General features: G+C 36.9%; 1 protein-coding gene and 1 pseudogene across 1 annotated transcript in view; one reads left to right on the top strand and one right to left on the bottom strand.

The window, feature by feature from the left end:
* The window catches only part of LOC145296780 (transmembrane protein 74B-like), a 32,949-nt gene extending 13,712 nt beyond the window's left edge, over positions 1-19,237 (top strand). The window contains exon 2 of the mRNA XM_080142842.1: positions 16,360-19,237. Coding sequence (XP_079998968.1) covers positions 16,360-16,832 — 473 coding nt within the window. The 3' untranslated portion in view covers positions 16,833-19,237. The remainder of the gene's footprint in view (positions 1-16,359) is intronic.
* Positions 6,698-6,814, bottom strand: LOC145297430 (5S ribosomal RNA; annotated as a pseudogene).
* Positions 19,238-20,138: the final 901 nt, after the last annotated feature.

Raw genomic sequence — 20,138 nt, 5'->3', positions numbered from 1 at the left:
GCGAAAAGCGGGAGGAGGCTAATGGGGCGATAATTTAGTGGGTCAGTTCTTTCACCAGAATTCTTGAAGACTGGTACCACAGAGGCGGTTTTCCAGCAGTCGGGAAAACAAGATTCGTTAAGGCATTTATTGTAAAGTTTGGACAGAACTGGAGCAACCTCGGTAGAGCATTTTTTTAATAGCACAGCCGGGATGAGATCTGGTCCACATGCTTTTGAGGTGTCTAGGTTTTTTATAATAGCATGTACCTGAGAAGGGGTGATTTTCAAATCGTCAAGTGTGGCGTCTGTTCGCAGAGGAAAATCAGGAAGTGAGTGGTGTACCGAGTTCAGTGTGGAGTTTCAGGCAAACCGACTGGCAAGCAGATTAGCCTTGTCAGTTGCCGTGCAAGCAACCTAATGATTGTTTGTTAGTGGGGGAATAATTGACTGTCCATTATTAACTACGCTGTTGTAGATTTTCCAAAAATCCCGGGTTCCTAATTTCTGTGCTTCGATGCGCTTTCTGGTGGTTTCAGAGTAATCTGTCTTAGCTGTGTCTATCACTCTCTTACAATTATTTCTAGCTTCTATAAACTTCTGTTTATTTGAGCTGGACTTATGTCGGTTGAATCTGCGGAACGCATGCTGCCTTTGACAAATGGCAGCTGCACAAGCAGAAGTAAACCATTGGGGAGAGTGTGGCTTGCTATAGTATTTCCGTGCGGGAACATGTGCTTCAATGGCAGTTTTGAACCATTCAGTTGTCTCATTTGCACACTGTTCCGCTGGAAGAGTAAAGATATTTTGCCATGGAGCATCTCTGATGAGCTCCCTGATGGCTTCCAAATCAGCCTTTTTGTAATACCTCGTTGTTTTGAGAAGTGGGTCTTCAGTTTTAGGGCGAGAATTTAGGCTGATTTCTACCATTATCACAGCGTGATCAGCATTCCCGAGTGGGCTGTGGGCATTTGTTGTACAGTCATTGGGAACCGTTGTCAGAAAGAGATCTAGAAGTGAGGCATGTTGATCGTGTTGGTCTGGGAAACGTGTCGGAAATGTAACCAACTGAGATAGGGAATGAGATATAGGGAAGCTATGAGTTGCGCTACCAGCTACGTCTGTGTGATTTGAGAATCCTAGCCAGTTACTGTGGTGGACATTGAAGTCACCAAATACATGTATTTGTGCGCTAGTATCGAGGGAGAGATGCCTGAGCAATTAGATTGGGTTGACCTTCCTCTGATGGGTTGAGGGTACCGGATTGACAGTTACTGGCTGCTGTTTCCGACTGGTAGTACAGGAGCCCTAACTCTTTGGTAGCGCTTAGAGCGGCTGCTCCATCAACAGTTGAATAATATCGGGATGTTTGCAGTGCCATGGCGCGCATGGAAAGGGACCCTGCACTCATCCCCGGTGGGCTTTCCTGAGGCCACAGTCCTAGTTGATGGTGGGTCAGCTGATGGTCTACTTGTGATGCATGTGTGATATTCTGCATAACCTCCTGCTCGGCTTCCCCTAACCCAACTGAAACTCGTTAAAAAACATGATGACAGTACAATCTAAAAATAAGCTTAAACCAGGCTTAGGGTCAAACAAATTCAACTTGCCTCCTCCCTTGAGGCTTGCATTCACAAATATCCGTGGGCTTAGAACTAATTTAGCTGATGTTGAAGCATTTCTCCTAACAAATGCCCCGGATATCTTAGCACTAAGTGAGACTAACCTACACTCCTCCATCCCCTCTAACTACTTTAACATGCCTGGATATCTCCCACTCTGCCGTAAGGACTCTGACAGACATATGCACGGACTTGGAGTTTACATTCGTAATACCCTTCCCCTGACTAGAGAGACAAACCTAGAAACGGATGATCAAGCCTTTATGTGCTTTAGACTAATCATGCAACACAACATTAGCTACTTTTACTTTCTCTACCGCTCTCCTTCGACCCAAGACTGCACCATAATAAACAAAGTATCTGACAGCATAGACACAGCACTCTCCTTCGACACTAGCGCCCAAGTACATGTATTTGGTGACTTTAATGTCCATCACAAAAACTGGCTTGGATTCTCTACTTATACAGATGCAGCAGGCAGCGCAACTCATAGCTTCTCTGTATCTCACTCCCTATCGCAAATTGTTACTTTTCCAACCCGCTTCCCTGATCAGGAAGAACAACACGCATCACTATTAGATCTGTTTTTGACCACAATTCCTGATGATTGTGTAACGAAATCCGACAGCCCACTTGGGAACGCTGATCATGCGGTAATAATGGTTGAAATCGCCCTAAACTCTAGACCCAAAACTGAAGAGCCAGTGCTCAAAACAACCAGATATTATAAAAAGGCTGACTGGGAAGCTATCAGAGATCTTATCAGAGACGCCCCATGGGGAAATATTTTTTCTCTTCCTGCTGAACAGTGTGCAACTGAGACCACTGAATGGTTCAAAATTGCAATCGAAGCGCATGTTCCCATGCGGAAATTCTATAGCAAGCCCCACTCTCCCCAATGGTTTACTTCGACTTGCGCAACTGCCATTGCTCAAAGGCAGCATGCATTCCGAAGGTTTAACCGACATAAGTCCAGTTCAAACAGACAAAAGTACATAGAAGCTAGAAGTAACGTTAAGAAAGAAATAGCGACAGCTAAGAGGGAATTTACGGAAACCACTAAAAAACGCATCGAAGCACAAAAATTAGGAACTCGTGACTTCTGGAAAATCTACAACAGTGTAGTAAATAATGGGCAATCAACGATTCCCCCACTAACCAACAATCACGAGGTTCTTTGCTCAGCAACCGAGAAGGCTAACATGCTTGCCAGTCGGTTTGCCTCCAACTCTACACTGGACCCTTTAAACCACCCCCTACCTGACTTTCCTATGCGGACAGACGCCAAGCTAGACGATCTGGAAATCACCCTAGCTCAGGTGCATGCTATCATAAAAAACCTTGACACTTCCAAAGCATGTGGACCCGACCTCATCCCAGCTGTGCTATTAAAAAAGTGCTCAGCCGAAGTAGCTCCAGTTCTCTCCAAACTCTACAACAAATGCCTTAATGAATCTTGCTTTCCGAGCTGCTGGAAAACTGCTTCTGTGGTACCAGTATTCAAGAATTCTGGCGAAAGAACTGACCCATTAAATTATCGCCCTATTAGCCTCCTCCCACTTTTTGCCAAAATATTTGAGACCTTAATTAACCATGCTCTAGTCCAGCACCTTACAGATGCTAAACTTCTGACCGACCATCAATATGGATTTAGACAAGCCCGTTCCACGGCAGACATCCTCACTGTAATCTCTGAACGCATATACCATTCACTGGACAAAGCGGGAGAGGGCAGAGCGGTAGCTCTAGATATATCTAAGGCTTTTGACAGGGTATGGCATGAGGGTCTCCTCAGGAAGATTAGATCTTACGGTATCACTGGTAGAATACTTAACATAATTAAATCCTTCTTAGATAAGAGAAAAATCCAGGTTGTCCTCGACGGTCGTACGTCTAAACAATATAATATAAATGCCGGAGTGCCCCAGGGATCTATCCTTGGTCCTCTGCTGTTCCTGATATTCATAAATGACCTCCCCGATAAAATTGCCTCTGAGATGGGTATATATGCTGATGACACCACACTCTATAGCAGGCACGACAGGAAAACAAATGAACATATATCTAAAGTAATGGCAGAAACACTGGAGGATGACCTCAAATCAGTAGTGGAATGGGGACAAAAATGGATGGTAACGTTCAATGCCACCAAGACAAAACTGGTTTCATTCAATAATTACAGGAAACCTTCTCTACCACCTATAGCAATGGCCAACAACTCTTTAGCTGAGAGTACGTCTTTCAAGCTCCTTGGCCTAACGTTCACAGGAAACATGAGCTGGAACAATTACATCGACGGCATTGCCAGGGCCGCTGCGAGGAAGGTGGGTTCTCTCTACCGTGCTAGAAAACTTCTAACACCCGAAAGTATCCTGTACCTCTATAAGGCCACTATTCGCCCATGTATGGAGTATTGCTGTCATATTTGGGCCGGTGCATCGGCTACTAGTCTCTCTCTCCTTGACAGGGTTCAAAAGAGAGTCGCAAATCTGATAGGCCCTAAACTGGCATCAAAACTTCAGCCTCTGTCCCATCGTCGAAACGTTGCATCCCTCTGCCTGTTCTACAAGTATTATAATGGTGAATGCTCTGAAGAACTGCAAGCACTTGTGCCCCCACGACGTGAACACCCTCGACAAACCCGACAAGCTGCAAAATCCCACCCCCACACTGTAGAGATCCCTAGATGTAAAAGATCGTTCTACTCCAGTAGTTTCTTCCCCAGAACTGCTAGACTTTGGAATTCCATTCCAGGTCACTGCTTCCCCAACTGTACTGACATGCATAAGTTCAAGTGCAACGTGAACCAACATCTCGCTGCCCTAATCCCTACATAGTGCCCCAGTAGATGTTTCCCCTGATAGTAGCCTCCTACACCAAAGTGGCAATGTGCCTTGTTTGGGGTGAAAATATAATAAAAAATAAAAAAATAATAAAAAAAATATATCTATGCTGTCTGAGACTTCGTTTATTAGGGTACAGTCTTGGTTTGAGGGAGAGCGGTAGAGAAAATACAAGTAGCTAATATTGTGTTGCATATTTAGTCTGAAGCACATAAAGGCCTGGCCCTCTGATTCTAGTTTTATTTCTCTAGTTAGGGGGAGGGTGTTTCGAATATAGACTCCAAGTCCATGTGTTATATATTCGTTATCATCGAGGTTATCCTTGAGGGGTACCAAATTGAGCTTTCGTTACATTTGAATATGTTATATAGAGTTCTTCATTTAGGGGCACTTTTTACGTTTGGGTGTATACACTGTATAACATCAAAGATTCCGTGTGCGTATGATTGTCTCTAATATAAATGGTTGTGTTTTTGATCATCATAAAGGGAATCGTGTGTGTGACATGTAATTTCTGAACCTACCTCTGTTTCTTCTCGCTGTTGAACCATCTGGAAATTTCTCATCCTGGAGGGAGACTTGATACCTGTTTGACGAAGAATTATCACTCCAAGACGATGAATGTTTTTTATAGATTTTATTTCACTTTCCCCAGAGGTCCTGCAGCAGATGTAAAGTGAAATCTGCTTGTGTGGTTCTTCTTCACACACGTCAGCGTTCGTCTCCCCTCTCCCCAGTTAAGAGGGGGAGACCACGGAAAAACGTCCGTCTTCTTCAAAGCTCAAATCAAATCTCCCAGATCTAGCCAACCACGTCACACATACGTAATTTGGTCAGCTGACCTTTGGTTCTAGTAAACGTGTCTACCTCCACGTTTACTCACCTCTCTCTCTCTCTCTCTCTCTCTCTCTCTCTCTCTCTCTCTCTCTCTCTCTCTCTCTCTCTCTCTCTCTGTAATACATGCATATGTCTGTCCGAGTCCTTACGGTAGAGTGGGAGATAACCAGGCATGTTAAAGTGGTTAGAGGGAATGGAGGAGTGAAGGTTAGTTTCACTTAATGCTAAGATATCCGGGGTGTTTACAAGGAGAAATGACTCAACATCATCTAAGTTAGTTCTAAGCCCGCGGATATTAGTAAATGCAAGCCTCAAGGGAGGAGGCAGGTTGGTTTTCTTTGAGTTTTGTCCTGGTTTAAACGTAACTTTTGCTTGAGCTGTCATTTCATTTTATTTTATTTAAAAGTTGCAGTTAGGGTGGATGAGTGAGGGGGTTCTGGACAAGTAGTTGTGCAGAATACCAGACATGCGATACAAGTAGACCAGTGCCAACCAAAATTTGATTGACCTTTTATTCTTCTATAATTTTACCTGCTCATATTTGACTTTTAATTGAAATAGTCTAGTGTTCACATAAATTTAAAAAAATAACTTCAAATTGAGGAGGTAAAAAGAAAGTTCGTACAATGGAAAATTGTTATTTAAATGTAACTTTAGGGCATTAATGCAACACAAACATAACAGGAACACAATGAACTAGTTATTATTTAGTAGCATAGCCCTTCTGCAATTTGACAAACAGCAATTTTTTGGCGATTCCTTGAATTAGACTGCAGAAATACTCCGGGGAAATAGTATCCCACTTTTCTTTAATTTTTGTCCAAAGTTCTTCCAAATTTGAAATTTTATCTTTACGTAGCTGTTGCTTGATGTATTGCCAGACGTTTTCGATAGGATTGAGCTCTGGAGATTGTGCAGGCCAATCAAAACACGGAATATCATGCTCTTCCAGGAACCTCTTGATATTGCCAGCTGTATTTTAACTCACGGGGTTAAATTACTTTTGTTTGTAAGGGAAACACGTTAAAATAAGTTAAAACAAAAAGTATTGTTGACCTTGTGTATGCTTTGAATAGCAGCAGTGCCTTTTTGATACAGAACTTAAGACAGGGCGGCCATGAAATAGGTAAGCAGACAAATGTTTTGAAACCGAAAGTCACAAACCGGATGGAGGGTTTAAACGCCCAAGCAAACAAGCTGATTTGAGTTTTATATCTATATATATCTATATATAGCAAGCAGGCTCCTTCAGTCTTGGATAGACTATGGATACCCACGAAGGGTTGCTTGCGTGTGAAATTTTTGTGGCAGGAGGTGCGCAATCCCCAACCACACCTCTCCTGAGATGACATTGTTAAATACCAGTAGCAAGTGAAGTACAGGACGACTGGAAACAAATGCCGTGATAAGCGGAGAGCAAATACAGTGCCTAGAATTCCCAAATGGTCACACATCTGGTACTAATCAGGCTCAACGTTGCTTAACTTCGGTGATCTGACGAGAACCGGTGTGTCAACGCGATTATGCCGTATATATATATATATATATATATATATATATATATATATATATATATATATACATACAGTCCTGGTCAAAATCATAAGACCACTTTAAAAAGTAAGCGTTTACGCATAATATCGAATTTTTAATCACACAAATGGTTGAAACCATTGACAAAAGGGAAAATGTGATTGGAAAAAAATGAAATCTGCTTCATTCGAAACCTTAGCCCTGATCTAATAATTATTAAAAAAAAAAAAAAAACATTTTCACCTGGTCAAAATGATAAGACCACTTTAATAAAATCGGTTAGTTTTGAAAAAATGAATACGAAAAGCTTTCTATGTTAGTAAAAGCAACTTGTTAGTGGATAAAAAAAATATCTTACTAAATTATAAATCGCAAAAGGGAAACCATTATCAGAGTTTGGGAGAGGAAGAATCTTTGAGCTTAATAGGGGTGGACTCTCCCATAGATCCATTGCAAACGAAGTGAATCGCAGCAAATCGATCATCACAATTTTTTTAAGAAATCCAGATCAATATCGGCACAAAAACATTCCAGGTCGACCAAAAAAATAATAACCCCCCTCACTTGATCGCCATATCAGAAGAAGTTAAAAAAAAACTCCAGTATGAGCTCAAGTCGATTGAAAAGCCAAACAGCAGCAGAATGTAGTCCTAAAACCATCAGAAGGTATCTGAAAATGAAGGGTTTCAACCATTTAAAGCGACTGCAGAAACCACGTCTTCTTGAACAGTGCAAAACTAACCGACTTAAATATGCCGCCAAATACCAGACTTGGGATGAAGAGAAGTGGGAAAATGTAATTTTCTCCGATGAGAAAAAGTTTAATCTAGATGGTTCAGATGGATTTCAACACTATTGGCATGATAAAAATTTGCTTAAAGAGATTTTTCAACTCGGCATAGTGGAGGAGGGGCTTTAATGATCTAGAGTGCTTTCTCGTCAGCTGGGACCCTAAAGTTGCAAGTAGTGAAAGGCCGGCAAACATCATTGAAGTACATTTCAATGCTTGAAAATGCTCCTATCAGGACTGAAGGTCTGTGTGGATGAAATTGGATTTTCCAGCAAGACAACGCTGCAATACACACTTCTCGACAAGCACGAGAATACTTTTCTTCAAATAATATAGAATTGTTAGATCATCCATCATGTTCTCCGGACCTCAATCCCATTGAAAATCTTTAGTGATGAATGGCAAAAGAAGTGTTCAAGGATGGAACGCAGTATGATTCGATAAAGGAACTTGCTGATCCAGTTTTCAGTACAGGGGATAAAATTCCTTCGAAACTGATAAAAAAAAAACTTAGTCGCAAGCATGCCGAAGAGAATTTTTGAAGTAATTCGTAATAATGGAGGCTATACTAAATACTGAGACCCTTTTTAGTAATTTATAATTGCCTTTTGTTAGATAAATTATCAGTGGTCTTATCATTTTGACCGGGTGAAAATGTTTGTTTTTTAAAAAATAATTATTAGATCAGGGTTAAGGTTTCGAATGAAGCAGATTTCATTTTTTTCCATCATATTTTCCCTTTTGGCAATGGTTTCAACCATTTGTTTGATTAAAAATTCGATAATATGCATAAACGCTTACTTTCTTAAGTGGTCTTATGATTTTGACCAGGACTGTATATATACTGTTGAATATGCATACCTACACCGTTCAATATTTATTTAGATTTAAATCAAAATTCTAGAAGACTATACAAATAAATCATACCAATGTTCAGGTTAAATTGTAAATAAGTCTTTTGGTGTCTTCTAAACATGTACTGTGGTATGTGCCTAAGATATAATAATCATATTGAGTGCCAAGCAAAATTAAATATTAAAATTGTATTAAAACCAAGACTTCCTCATATCTACCTTATTTAATTAACTCAATATATATATATATGTGTGTGTATGTGTGTGTGTGTGTGTGTGTGTGTGTTTATGTGTGTATACACGTACATATTTATATGTGTGTGTGTGTCATGATTTATGAGCATAGTCAAAATCACGATGCAATTTTCAATCTCTTCTGATCTATTCGGGCGGAATAAATACTAGGAGGCATTACTTTTGGAGTGCCCATCGTGTATATATATATATATATATATATATATATATATATATATATATACGAGAAAACATTTAATAAAACATGTTAAAAACACTTTGAAATGAGTTAAAAACATATTTAATCTGAAAAGGAAACACTAGATAAGGGCATAATTTATTTTATATTAATTTATCTTATATATATATATATATATATATATATATATATATATATATATATATATATAAGATAAATTAATATAAAATAAATTATGCCCTTATCTAGTGTTTCCTTTTCAGATTAAATATGTTTTTAACTCATTTCAAAGTGTTTTAACATGTTTTATTAAATGTTTTCTCGTATATATATATATATATATATATATATATATATATATATATAATTTTATACAATAACTGTTGTTTGTGCAACAAAGCCTTTATTAGATTATAATTATGGATGTAGGCATGGTTTAAGATCGGAACCATCATTACCACTAGCCTAGAGTGACCCAGCAGTATTCCACGATATCAACTGCACTTTGTTGAATTGTCATCATTCTGTGACATTGCCATATCTATGTTGACGCAGATAGGGCCTTGTCTTGTATTTTTCTTGTTTGGTGGAGAAAGACCAAGATTATTCAAGAGCGTGAGAGGGTAGTTCGTAATAAAACCTCGGTATCTGATTACGATAGGATATATATATATATATATATATATATATGTGTGTGTGTGTGTGTGTGTGTGTGTGTGTGTGTGTGTGTGTGTGTGCAACCCGGCAAACCATTTATTATATAAATCATTTATTAATACATTTATTATATAAATCTTACTTATCTGTTTGAGTGTATGTATGTTTGTAAAAAACTTTTCATAAAACTTTTTTTCTCAGCGGTATCGGACTGGGTCGAAACCGGTACCATTTGAAAGCGTGCTGTCTCAGTCGAATAGTAAGTGAGAATTAAAAAAGAAAACAGTCAATTATTACCTATAAAAATAGACGTTTGCAATGAGGGAGGTAGGAAAGAATTGTTCTCTCATGACAATTTAGCAAAACATCCATGCGTGAATAAAGTTCTTTCTTGAATTGGTTTAAAAAAAAAAACGATGTTTTTTTTTAGCTGACAACATCGTAAAGCAGTGGTTATCATGGCAGCGTCGTTATCTTAAGATTGCACGTTCGCACCGACATAACATAATTTTTTTTTTCAATTTTGAAATTATTAATATTTAAATAGGGTTATTTATACATTTTTTTCGTTCACTTATTTCCCCCCCCCCTTTTTTATTTTTCCATCACGTTTGCTGGGGTTTTTTGTTTTTGTTTTTGTTTTTCCGATTTTTTTAGAAGTTTTAACATTTAAACAAGGTTATTTATGCATTTTTTTCGATCGCTTATTCTTTATTTTCCCTTTTAATATTGTTTTGTTTTATTCCCCCCCCACACACACACCTCACCACACCTGGGCCAAGCCGAGTACCCCACGTCTTATATATAAAGACAAAATGTGTGTGTGTGTGTGTGTGTGTGTGTGTGTGTGTGTGTGTGTGTGTGTGTGTGTGTGTGTGTGTCGCAAAAACTTTCGGCAGGGGCAACGGATCCTTACGAGATTGGTATCGTTTTTAAGCACGGTCCTTAGGACGACAAATATCGAAGAATTGGCTAAAAACACTAATTCTTTCACCCTAAACTGGGCAGTTTTCTACAAGGAAGGGTTGGGGGTTGCGTCGCTATTTTCGCAAGTCATCGTATTGGTTGGATTGACTTCGTTTTATTTCAACGTTCCGAACTTCAAGTCGGACGATGGAGACATCGGCAAAGACGTCATGTTCTTTGTTGTTGTTTTTTTTCCTCCTTCGCGTTACAGGTTAAAGCCTGCCTGCCTACTACCACTTGTCTTTTCTCTCTTCACCCTCCACACACCAGGGCAACGCTGGATACCCCCGCTAGTCTAATATATAAAAGAAAATATGTGTGTCTGTGTGTGTGTCGTGTGTTTGTATGTCCTGCAAAAACTTTCTACACATGCGACGGATCCTTTTTTTTTTGCAAAGTCATCATATGGATCAAAGTCATCATATGCGCTTGCAATGACTAGCTTTAATTTGAATGCGGATGTTAAGCGGTTTATTATAATTTTCGTCTTTTTCTCCTTCGCTTTACAGGTTCGAGCCTGCCTGCCAATCTACTTCTTGTTTTTTCTTATTCCGAATCTTACGTAAGGAGAGTTTGTTCCCTTTAAAACAAAAACTGAATTATTTTACCGTTTGCTTCTTTTTCTGGGGTTTTTTTTCACATCTCTCTCTCCACCAAGGCTGCGTCTATTTTATTTCTAGTTGCATTGACTCCTTACCACACCACCTCTCCACACCTGGGCAACGCCGGGTACTCACACTAGTCTATATATATAAAAGGCAAAGTGTGTGTGTGTGTGTGTGTGTGTGTGTGTGTGTGTGTGTGTGTGTGTGTGTGTGTGTGTGTGCCAAAAACTTTCGACACACGCGACGGATCTTCACGGGATAGGTATCATTTTGAAGGTCGACATCTCGGACGACAAATATCGAAAAATTGGCTAAAAACATTAATTCCTTCACCCTCAACTCGCCAGTTTCCTATAAGGAGGTTCGGTTTTTCTGTCAACATTTTTGCAAGTAATCGTTTTTCTTTCGATTGACTAGCTTTAATTTAAACGTTCGCGACTTCCAATTTTGCTATGAATGCATCGGCAAAGACATCACATTTTTCACCTTCTTTTCCTCCTTCGTGTTAAGGGTTCAAGCTATATACTAGCGGGGGTAGTAGAATCAAAATAGTAGACATATATATATATATATATATATATATATATATATATATATATATATATATATATATATATATATATATATCAGAAAACAAACGACTGTAGTTAATTAATGACCGATTTTGGTTTGACTAGAAATATCTAAAGTCTTGGTTGATTGTATTTAATTAGTTGTGGGTCAACATTTAGATGTTGGGATTTGACTGAGTGTGAGGAAGTTAGACCGCGTGTTTTCAGGGTAAATGTTTATGGGACGTGGCTTAATGCCGACATGTTTTTGGGAAAAGGTTTGTTTGAATCTGTAACCTTTTAATGTAAGCAAAAAGAGCTGTAAACCGATACCATGACATACCCATAATGTTTGTGTTCGTTAAGATAGAGCGACATTGATTGTATTAATATTTTGTTTTTCATTAAAACAACAGTACTTACTTGTCACGTCGAAAATAATAATATATTAAAAAATTAAGAAAATTCACCGAGTAGAGAATTATTTATAGTTAAAAGTAATTTCATTGGAGGAAATGGTATTTTCCCTAGATGCGAACACATTGGATATTGCGAATACAGGTAACATACTTATCTCCCTTTTCGAAAGTTTAATTGCTTCCGACATTTGTAGCCTATAGCGATAGACATTTTTTTTACTAAAACACAATCGCAGTTCGTCTACTTGATGATTTTTGTAATTTTTGGATATATTACTATTTTCGATATAGCAATTAAAAGTAAGTAATACTATTTTTGTTTAAAACAACATGTTTAAAAATCGATATGTCGACTCTATCTTAACAAGCACCATAATTTTTTTTTATTAAATGTACATTTATGATCATAAATTCTTTCTTGTTTTTAACATACTTTTTTTCTCCTATTTTAGTATTTGTTGCTATTAGGATGTTCAGTAGTGTATATTCTAGCATGTGCTCTTTGTTATTTTAAAGGCGCAATACACCCTTATTTTAAGATATATATATATATATATATATATATATATATATATATATATATATATATATAATTTTCAGTCGCAGCCCACAAGAGCTATGACAGTTAACGAACTGGAAGTCCAAGACTCGAGTTTCGCCCTCATTTGGGCTCATCAGTAAGACACATCCGAACTCAGGATTCGAAACCCAAGCCTCTTGCATGCGAGGCAAGCACTCTACCAACTGAGCAAACGCCCCGCACACAAGAATTTCTGTTAACAAACACAGAGCAAGCAAACCGCGCCGAAATCCGACTGTGAAATGAACCTACTTCGTCTCGACAAGGGACGCGGCTATCCAACCAGTCAATAACCCAAGCCGATGTCTCACAAGTAAGAGTTTTTAACTCGAAAGGACGACGCCATCCAGCAATGCTAACCAAACGAGCAACTTATAATAAGATTTTCAGAATGTGAGAGATTGCATATAATAAATTCCACAGCCAAACAACGTCGCAGTCCACAAGGGCCATGAGAGTCAACGAACCGGAAGTCCAAGACTCGAGTTTCGCCCTCATTTGGGATCATCAATTAGACACATCCGAAATTAGGATTCGAAACCCGAGCCTCTTGCATGCGAGGCAAGCACTCTACCAACTGAGCAAACGCCACACACACAAGAATTTCTTAGTTGGTAGAGTGCTTGCCTCGCATTGCCTTGCAAAATTTCACCTTTTTTGACCGACTGAGAGTGCATCTTGCTTTCTTTTTTTTTTTTTTTTTTTAATAATCATCGAATCAAAAGAAAAGAGAGAAAAAGAGAGGTCGAACTTGTAACGAGAGAAAGAGAGTAGGACAAAACGCTCAACACCCGCTTCATCCCTTTAGGATGAAATAGCTATTTGACGAGGTCACTAGGTAGCCAAAAATGAACAAAGAAAGAAAAGGATGAAGAGGGAAAAGAGAGAGAGGAAGGAAAAAGAAAAAAAAAGACATATTTCTGATACAGACTCCTCGGCAAGCCGCCATGACTAACGGGTGGTGAAGAAATCCCATCTGAACTGCGAAAAAAGAAAAAGAGACGACCTTAACTTGTTATGGGCATGAAATTCTATGAAAAACTAAGAGGAACAATGGAGATTAACGAAGTAATTAAAGAAAACACGCGACTTGCAAAAATGTCAGTGTTCAACTGGTCTCTACGAGATCGGATTGTTGAGGAGACCGCTGTCGTCAAGCGAGATTTAACGGATTAATGTGAAGGGCGAAATCCGTCGAAGAGGAATAACGGCGACCATGTTACCAGAGTTGGAGACACGCTTATGAACACGATAGAACAAGGCGAACAAACAGGCACAAAGCGGAGAGCTGAAATAACGAAATTGTGGGTAAATTGAATACGGACATACCACGGGATATGAACAGTTGAAATTCTCAAAAAGAAAAATGACCGAAATGAACAGAAATGTTGTGCATACAAACGGGTAAAAAACTCACAAAAAGGACAAGGAATTGTCTGTAAGTTTGACCACCTTTCTCTCATTCTCTCTCGGCGAATTAATATTTTGCTTTATTATGTTTTTGTTTTGAAGTTTTCATCTATTGATATATTTTACGTCAGCATTTTTAGATATTAGCATGACACACACTTATCTTCATTTTTCCCCCATATCAAGCCCAGAAAACCTTTCTCGTTTTTGTTTTTTTTTTCGTTTTTTTTTTTATTTTGTTACGTGAGTGCCCTATTGCAATTATGAAGGGAAGAGGACCTTTCTTTATGAATAGAAGGAACACCTCTTACAATTGAACTTGATTAGCCTCTATGAGCTTCTATCATTGTACATAGATCACACGTAGCTTTAGTTTAGATATACAGTGTATTCCCGTTTTCTTTTGTTTTTTTTTTTACAGTGATCACCACTTATCAAGGCCCGGAAGCTACTCAGGGATAAGGGTTATCATTACGTTAGTGTGGAGATTTGATGAAGTGTTTACTTAAGGGGGCGGTTCATTAGGAATTTTTTAACATTGGACTTGAACACATCCAAGTTGTAGTCCGGTGGGAAGCAGGCAGACGGAACAGAGTTCCACAGGCGTGCACTTCTAAGAAAGAAGCTTTGTTCATGGAATCCGCGTTTTGATTTAGGCACAGATAAAGAGTGGGGGAAATTTTTCACAGTGGATTCGGCTAGACGGGTGTTTTTCGTGAAAGATTGGCGAGGGGGGACCAGAGATTGGAGTTCAGACGAGCACCTGCCATGGAAATAACGATAAAACAAGGATATGCTCGCAACGTCTCTTCTGTGGGAGAGAGGTTTCAGGGTAGAGAAAAGGGCATCCCCACGTTTGTTTGTTTGTTTGTTTTTGTTGGGTGTTTTTCTCCTCCTTAATACACTATGCGCCACTTTATTTCAAACATATATTTTCCTTTGTGGGTTTCTCTTGCTTTTATAAATAAAATATAATCCAGTTCTAGAAGAGTGAGGGCGAAACCGATCAGCTAGCATCCCTTTTTTCCATGATTTTAATCATGGATAAAACATATCTTCCCTTCATAATTGCAATGCATAAATTTTGTACCTCACAAATAATTATTATGTGTGTGTATGCTCTAATAATATTTGAAAAAAATAATTAATTAATGTTAATAAAGTCACTGTCCAGTTTTGTATATTTGTCTGCTTATTACTGTCCTAGTTTCCTATCCGTTGTGCTACACATGTTTAAAAAACATATATATATAAGCATATTTTTTTTAATAAAATAAATATTAATAATATGAATTATAACTAGGGCTATGATAATATGATATTCCTTTCATTGTTTGGACTCTCGAATGTGTATCTGTTCATATCTTATATAATTTTATATAGAGTGATGTGGTTCTCGCCGGGGAACAGTGCTATGGGAAGTTGAGCTCACAAATCCAAAGCATTAACACTTCGTCTTAAATTAAAAGGTCACTCTTCATATTCACAGATAATGCTGCATATTTAATCCTTCATCCATACAATCATGAATTCTTATTCTTTCACAACTACATGAATGTACGTTAAGTTAAATGCGTAAGGGTTAATTCACGTTGAAACACTGATAAAATATTTTATGTGTCTATCTCTTCCGTATCATTATTTTCATGGCAAGTGCTCGACTGAGCTTCAATCTATGGTCCCCCTGCAAAACATTTCCAACAAACACTCGTCTAGCTACTACAACTGTGCCGGATATATACTCAAAAGTGAAAACAATAAGAATATTCTGTTGTCATAGCCCTAGTTATAATATTAATAAAATTAATTTTTAGATTAATAAAAATAAAGAAGCTCTAATAATATGAAAACAAATAAGAACATTTTAATAAATTCACTGCCTGTCTGTCATTTTCTGCTTGGTAGCTGGCCTGATTTCGTATTCCTGTTCCGTTTTTACGGCATACTTTTCGTTTTTGTTTTTTTTTGTTGATTTTTTTTTTTTTTTTTTTTTGTTTTTTTGTTTTTTGAAAACGAGATATTCCTCTCGAAAGTATCAAAGATATTTACTATCTCGGTTGCTCTAAACAGAAAATCCATAATTACTGATTTATATGCGATAGATTTTGAAAAATAAATGGATATACTAATATTTACAATCTAAACACGACCTTCGATCGTTTGTCTGTTTTATGTTTATATCCCAGGTCATTTCAACAACCTTTTATTCTCCATTGCTCCTTATACATTTAAAAAGATATATATGCATTTTTCTTGATTTTTTTTTTTTTTTTTTTTCCAGGATCTGATGAACGCCAATTGATGTCAGGGGAGGAGAATTCTTCCAGTTGCTGTTACCGCTGCAATGATAACATTCACTGTACGTTTGACTTCTTCTCCCTGATCAGTGTCATATGCCTGCTGTTCGGCTTTTCACTGATCACAATCGGCTACGCCATTCCTCGTGATTACAAGTTTGATCCACACAAACCGGCTCGCGTCATGGAAGCCATCGAAAACGAATATGCACACAAACGTTTTGCGCTTAACGTGTGCATCATGGTTGGTACGGGCTTCGTCACCCTGAGCGGGTTGATCATATCGTTTATCGTCACATGGGAGCTCTGCACGAGCGAAAACGACGCCGCAGAGACTGTGGAACCGGAACGACCCGGCAAACCGCCGAGTTATGGTTCGGTCTGTGGTGACAGTGAAACGGGGGCGTGTTCATCGGGAACGGGAGCAACACCGGGGAACAGTGCTATGGGAAGTTGAGCTCATAAATCCAAAGCATTAACACTTCGTCTTAAATTAAAAGGTCACTCTTCATATTCACAGATAATGCAGCATATTTAATCCTTCATCCATACAATCATGAATTCTTATTCTTTTACAACTACATGAATGTGCCTTAAGTTAAATGTGTAAGGGTTAATTTTTTGATTATTATTACATGTTCACCCCAAACAAGGAACATCGCCACTTTGATGTAGGGGGCTACTATCAGGGACATAAGCTACAGGGGTACTATTTAGGGAGTTGGGCAGCAATATGTCGGTTCACGTTATACTTGAACTTCTGCATGTCAGTACAGTTGGGAAGCAAGTTCCCGGAAGGTAATTCCAAAGTCTAACGTTAAAACACTGATAAAATAATTTGTGAGTCTATCTCTGCCCTATCGTTATTTTCATGACAAGTGCTCGACTGAGCTTCAATCTATGGTTCCCCCCTGCAAAACATTTCCAACAAACACTCGTCTAGCTACAACAACTGTCAATAATTTCTCTTACCTTCTAAACGAAAATTCCATGGACGAAGTTTCTTTCCTACAACTGTCCATCTGTGGAACACAATACCTCGGGACTGTTTCCCAGCTGACTATAGCATGGCAGTTGTTAAATCTAATGTAAATAAGATTTTGTCGGATCGTTTTCTTAAATAATCAAACCCTACCCAAGTTCCGCTATCAAGGTGCTGTCTCTGCCAGACACTCATTAATACTTGTCCTTGAGTGATTCTTGAGCCTTGATAAGTGATAACCTTCTAGTATATTTTTTTAAATACAACGATAACAATAAAAATTGATCAAATAAGTATAACGATCCAAACGTAATGTTACTATATCCTTTTATTTTTTACAAGCTGGTGTATTATAAAGACAAACCATTGAATCCTTTAATAAATGCAAGCGATCAAACTACAAAATATCAGGTTGTCGAGAAAGTTCGTGCCGATGTTTTAGGTCAGCTGACAAGACTTCCTGTACGTTCGTAAAATCGTAGGTGTCACTTGACAGCCAGATCATTGTACAATATTATTTATGATAAATATAGTTGCTTATGTGGAATACTTTAATTTGAAACGAACGTGTTTCGGGTGAAAGCACTATCACGCCCTTTAGTGACATGTCGAAATTAGTATGAATTCCAAAAATTACGAAAAGTTATCCAGTAGAAAAATAATTGAGTAAAAATAAATTTCATCGAGTTTATCGAGTTATAAAGTTTTATCAAATATTTTAATGTGTAAGTGTTCTCAAAATCCAGGGGGTGTAATTGCAATCGATCATTTCGATAAAACTAACTTATAGCCCTTGTTTTCAATTAAAGTCCGCTATTTCAAAATACAAAATGTCTGAACTTTTATTGCGATCGTTTTTATTTTAAAATCCTCTATTCTGTACAAACACCAAAATATATTATGTTTTTTTAAATCTAATTGAGCATTCTGGTTTTCTTTCTCCAGAAATATAGAACCATATTATCACGTTGTCCGGAAAGTTAGTTCACTCTTTCTTTGTTAGTTCATGTTTCGCCATTTTAAAACATCTCAGATTATTGACTGACATAATATAGTTGCACTTCCGGTCAGAGCATATTCAAGCTACAATCGTTTGAATTTCTATGTTTAACCCGTAAAAATATAATCGCTACCAAAAGCATACGCCATATTTTTACTTTTAATGAACAAGATAAAACTGTTGTATAATCTATTCAGTTTTCTTTAATATGCTGGGGTTTTGTTTTAAGTTTACAATCAGTAGTTATGAAGTTGAAAAAAAAACAATTTGAAAATAATGAATATTTATTTAGTAAATATTTTAATAGCTTACAATATAAGCATAAGCTATGAAAATTTCTCAATTTACATAAAATTTTCACAATTATTTTTTTTTTTGCTACAAGCAATAAATAAAAATATATATACAGTTATTTAAAAGAGACGAAGATTTTACCCTCTCCTATTAAAAATATAAAAATAAAAAATAAAAACAGAAAAATGCGGGTCGTAATATCTTTTTTAAAGTATTACTCACTCATGTCTAAGAATATTTGTATAAACATACAGTTTTCCTTATATTTTTGCTTCCACATAAACTCAAACAGACCGTTGTATATCATTCCGTGTTTATTCTGTATTTTGAAAAATGAGTGGTTCATCGATCTCAACGTATGCAAACCCAGATCATAAGTTTTAACCTTAATCCTAACCAAATGGATGGCTATACAGAATCCACTAAAGTAGATCAATGGCGTGTGCGGGCACTGCGCAAGACTGGAAAAGCTTTATTGCTTTTAAGCAAAACTTATTTGTTCATTAGTGGTGTGTATCTTCTAAAAGAAATGCAAACTGACATAATTGTACAAAATATAAAGAATGCTATAATAAACTGGGCAAAATATTCATTGTGTTAATATATATATATATATATATATATATATATATATATATGATATATGCTATGATATGAATGTTGATATATATGATATATGATATGAATGTTGTTTCTTTTTCTAGATTCATGTTTATGAAACAGGCCAAACATTGTGAATAAAACGAAACACTTTTACATTTATGCGCACATTTGAAATTTATTAATTAATTTTCATTGTTTTTGTATTTAATTTTGTATGCGCAAAATTTTGTGTTTAGTTTATATGCGCAAAATTAATATTTATGCGCAAAATTTTTTGTTTAATGTATCTGTGCAAAATTAATATTTATGTGCAAAATTAATATTTAAGTGCAAAATTTTGTGTTTAATTTATTTGCACAAAATTAATATTTTACAAAATTTTGTGTTTAATGTATATGTGCAAAATTAATATGCGCAGAATTTATATTTATGCGCAAAATTGGATTTTATTAATTAACTTTAATTGTTTTTGTATTTAATTTATATACGCGTATAGAAGACAAAACCATTTAAATAACAAATCATTTAAACAATTTCACTAAACTAAAATAGTTCAAATGAAAACTATTTTCAATAAGAAAAATGATCGACTCTATAAAAAAGATAAGTTCATTTTTTATTTTTTTTACAATGTCATAGCTACGCAAAATGAATGTCACATATATTAATTTCTGAAGAAATTAAGTAATTTTTTTTTTTTGATAGAAAATGTTCAAATTTTAATGCTGTTTTATTTATCTAAAATTAATAATTATCTACTAGCTGAATATACACGGAGTGGCCCAGGTGGTTTTAAACTTTCACTGATTGTTAAACAAGATCGTTTCTTTTTATAATTATTTTTTGTTACTTTGTTTTGGTTTTAAATACATGTTTCAAAATTA

The sequence above is a fragment of the Euprymna scolopes genome, chromosome 17 (assembly GCF_053919585.1).
Source record: "Euprymna scolopes isolate OS-2025 chromosome 17, ASM5391958v1, whole genome shotgun sequence".
NCBI classification, from domain to species: Eukaryota; Metazoa; Mollusca; class Cephalopoda; order Sepiida; family Sepiolidae; genus Euprymna; species Euprymna scolopes.
This window is presented reverse-complemented; position numbering and strand designations above follow the sequence as displayed.